The sequence below is a fragment of the Brachyhypopomus gauderio genome, chromosome 4 (genome assembly GCF_052324685.1).
Source record: "Brachyhypopomus gauderio isolate BG-103 chromosome 4, BGAUD_0.2, whole genome shotgun sequence".
Taxonomy (NCBI): domain Eukaryota; kingdom Metazoa; phylum Chordata; class Actinopteri; order Gymnotiformes; family Hypopomidae; genus Brachyhypopomus; species Brachyhypopomus gauderio.
In genome coordinates this window covers 14,790,594-14,792,137 of record NC_135214.1, presented here as the reverse complement: position 1 = coordinate 14,792,137, position 1,544 = coordinate 14,790,594, and the positions used below count along the sequence as shown (strand labels likewise).

Sequence of the window (1,544 nt, the reverse complement as noted above, 5' to 3'; positions counted from 1 at the left end):
CTGTCACTTATTCGAGTACCTCCTGCGCCGCTATCTGGCCTGCTGCCAGCCTCTCCCTGGTGTCATAAGTGTCGCTTTCTCACGCGTTGAGTTTCTTCCGCGTTCTTTGTGTTGCATTTATTATTGTTGTAATATATATAATATTTTTTCGCGTTGAGATTTCCGCGTTGTTTTCTGTTTATAGTTTAACCGTATTATCTTTTCCGTTACGCGTTGAGATTTCCGTGTTTTCTGTTAGTAGTTCTACCGTGCTCGCACGGTTTAGTTTCCTTTTCGTTTTTGCGCGTCGTGTTTTTTCCCTCTAGTTTTGTTTATTGCTCAGGAGTGTGCTGCCTTAAGTATTTTAGTTACTAACCGGCACTTGGGTCCTCCCTTCTCTGTTTCTTACGTGGTGTGTACATCTCTGTACTCACCACGTTACAGTAAGTGAAGAACAGTCTGAAATAGATAATGTTACCTTTTGCATTAAATCAACCCAATGCATCAACGCATTAGCAAGTTGTTGACAATCCTCAGCAGTTACAACCCTAATCAGTTTCAGTGCTTTTACTGCACTCAATCATGCGACAGTGTACCACTGAAATTACTCACAGAAAAGTCAATGTTATTAGTATTGAACAGCCACTCTTCCGTGCCACTCCCAGGCCCCCCCCCCGCTCAACCCCCATAACCCCCATAACCTAAGAACTGTGAGAAATCCAGATTAGCACTGCACCTGAACCTCAAGCACCTGTTAAAATAACCTGTATAACTGACGTTTTTGGCACGTGATCATGGAGTAGACAAAACGAATTTAATTTTTGCTGCATCTCTGTAGGTACGTTTATAGACGCAGCGTTTTTAAGAAATCAAACAAAGCATTTTATTAGCCGTGACATCACTTAAACCCCCTATTAATTCGAGCCGAAATACTTTTGTGCACATGGTCTGTGCATGGTTTGTGTCGTTGAAAATAACATTTGTGCAATCATATTTGTTAAGGTCTAAAGCAACGGTCAGACGAGTGACATCATCCACATAGTGCCGCTCATTTGTGTTTCGTTTGTGGTGGTCTGTGCTGCTACAAGGAACGTTGAAACGTCCAAACTACACCAGAAGAGTCGCATTTGTTTATGTTTTCATTTATGCTGGTTTGTGCCATTAAAAGAAACATTAGTGCTGCAAAGGTTTCATCATGGGAAAGTGTGTGTGGGCAGCAGGTAATGGAGGTAACCTGCTTTAGTTACTATACCATGGTCTTAGAAATTGCATGTTTGTCTATGTTGCAACCCTTTCTGCATGGGCAAGTCATGACACATTACATCCCTTTTCTCTGGGGCTTGTTTTCAACATAAAAGTCTCCAATTTCTCCTGAGAGCCATTTTTAGCATCACACACATATCTCATGGTAATTTTCAGTATTGAACTCCATCACATATCTTCCTAATGGTTATTTTCAATAGATGACTCCATCACGACATCTCTCTGAAGGTTATTTTCAGTGATAAACTCCATAATTTATTTATCTGGGTTTTCAGTGTAATACTAATTTCCTTGATGGTTCA

General features: G+C 40.7%; 1 protein-coding gene across 2 annotated transcripts in view; it reads right to left on the bottom strand.

Annotated features, from left to right (window-relative positions):
• trpm2 (transient receptor potential cation channel, subfamily M, member 2) overlaps positions 1-638 on the bottom strand; it is a 36,655-nt gene extending 36,017 nt beyond the window's left edge. For both annotated transcript variants that reach the window (XM_077002499.1, XM_077002500.1), the window contains exons 1-2: positions 592-638; positions 356-438 (exon numbers count right to left, since the gene is read on the bottom strand). In XM_077002499.1, coding sequence (XP_076858614.1) covers positions 356-401 — 46 coding nt within the window. In that variant the 5' untranslated portion in view covers positions 402-438; positions 592-638. The remainder of the gene's footprint in view (positions 1-355; positions 439-591) is intronic.
• Positions 639-1,544: the final 906 nt, after the last annotated feature.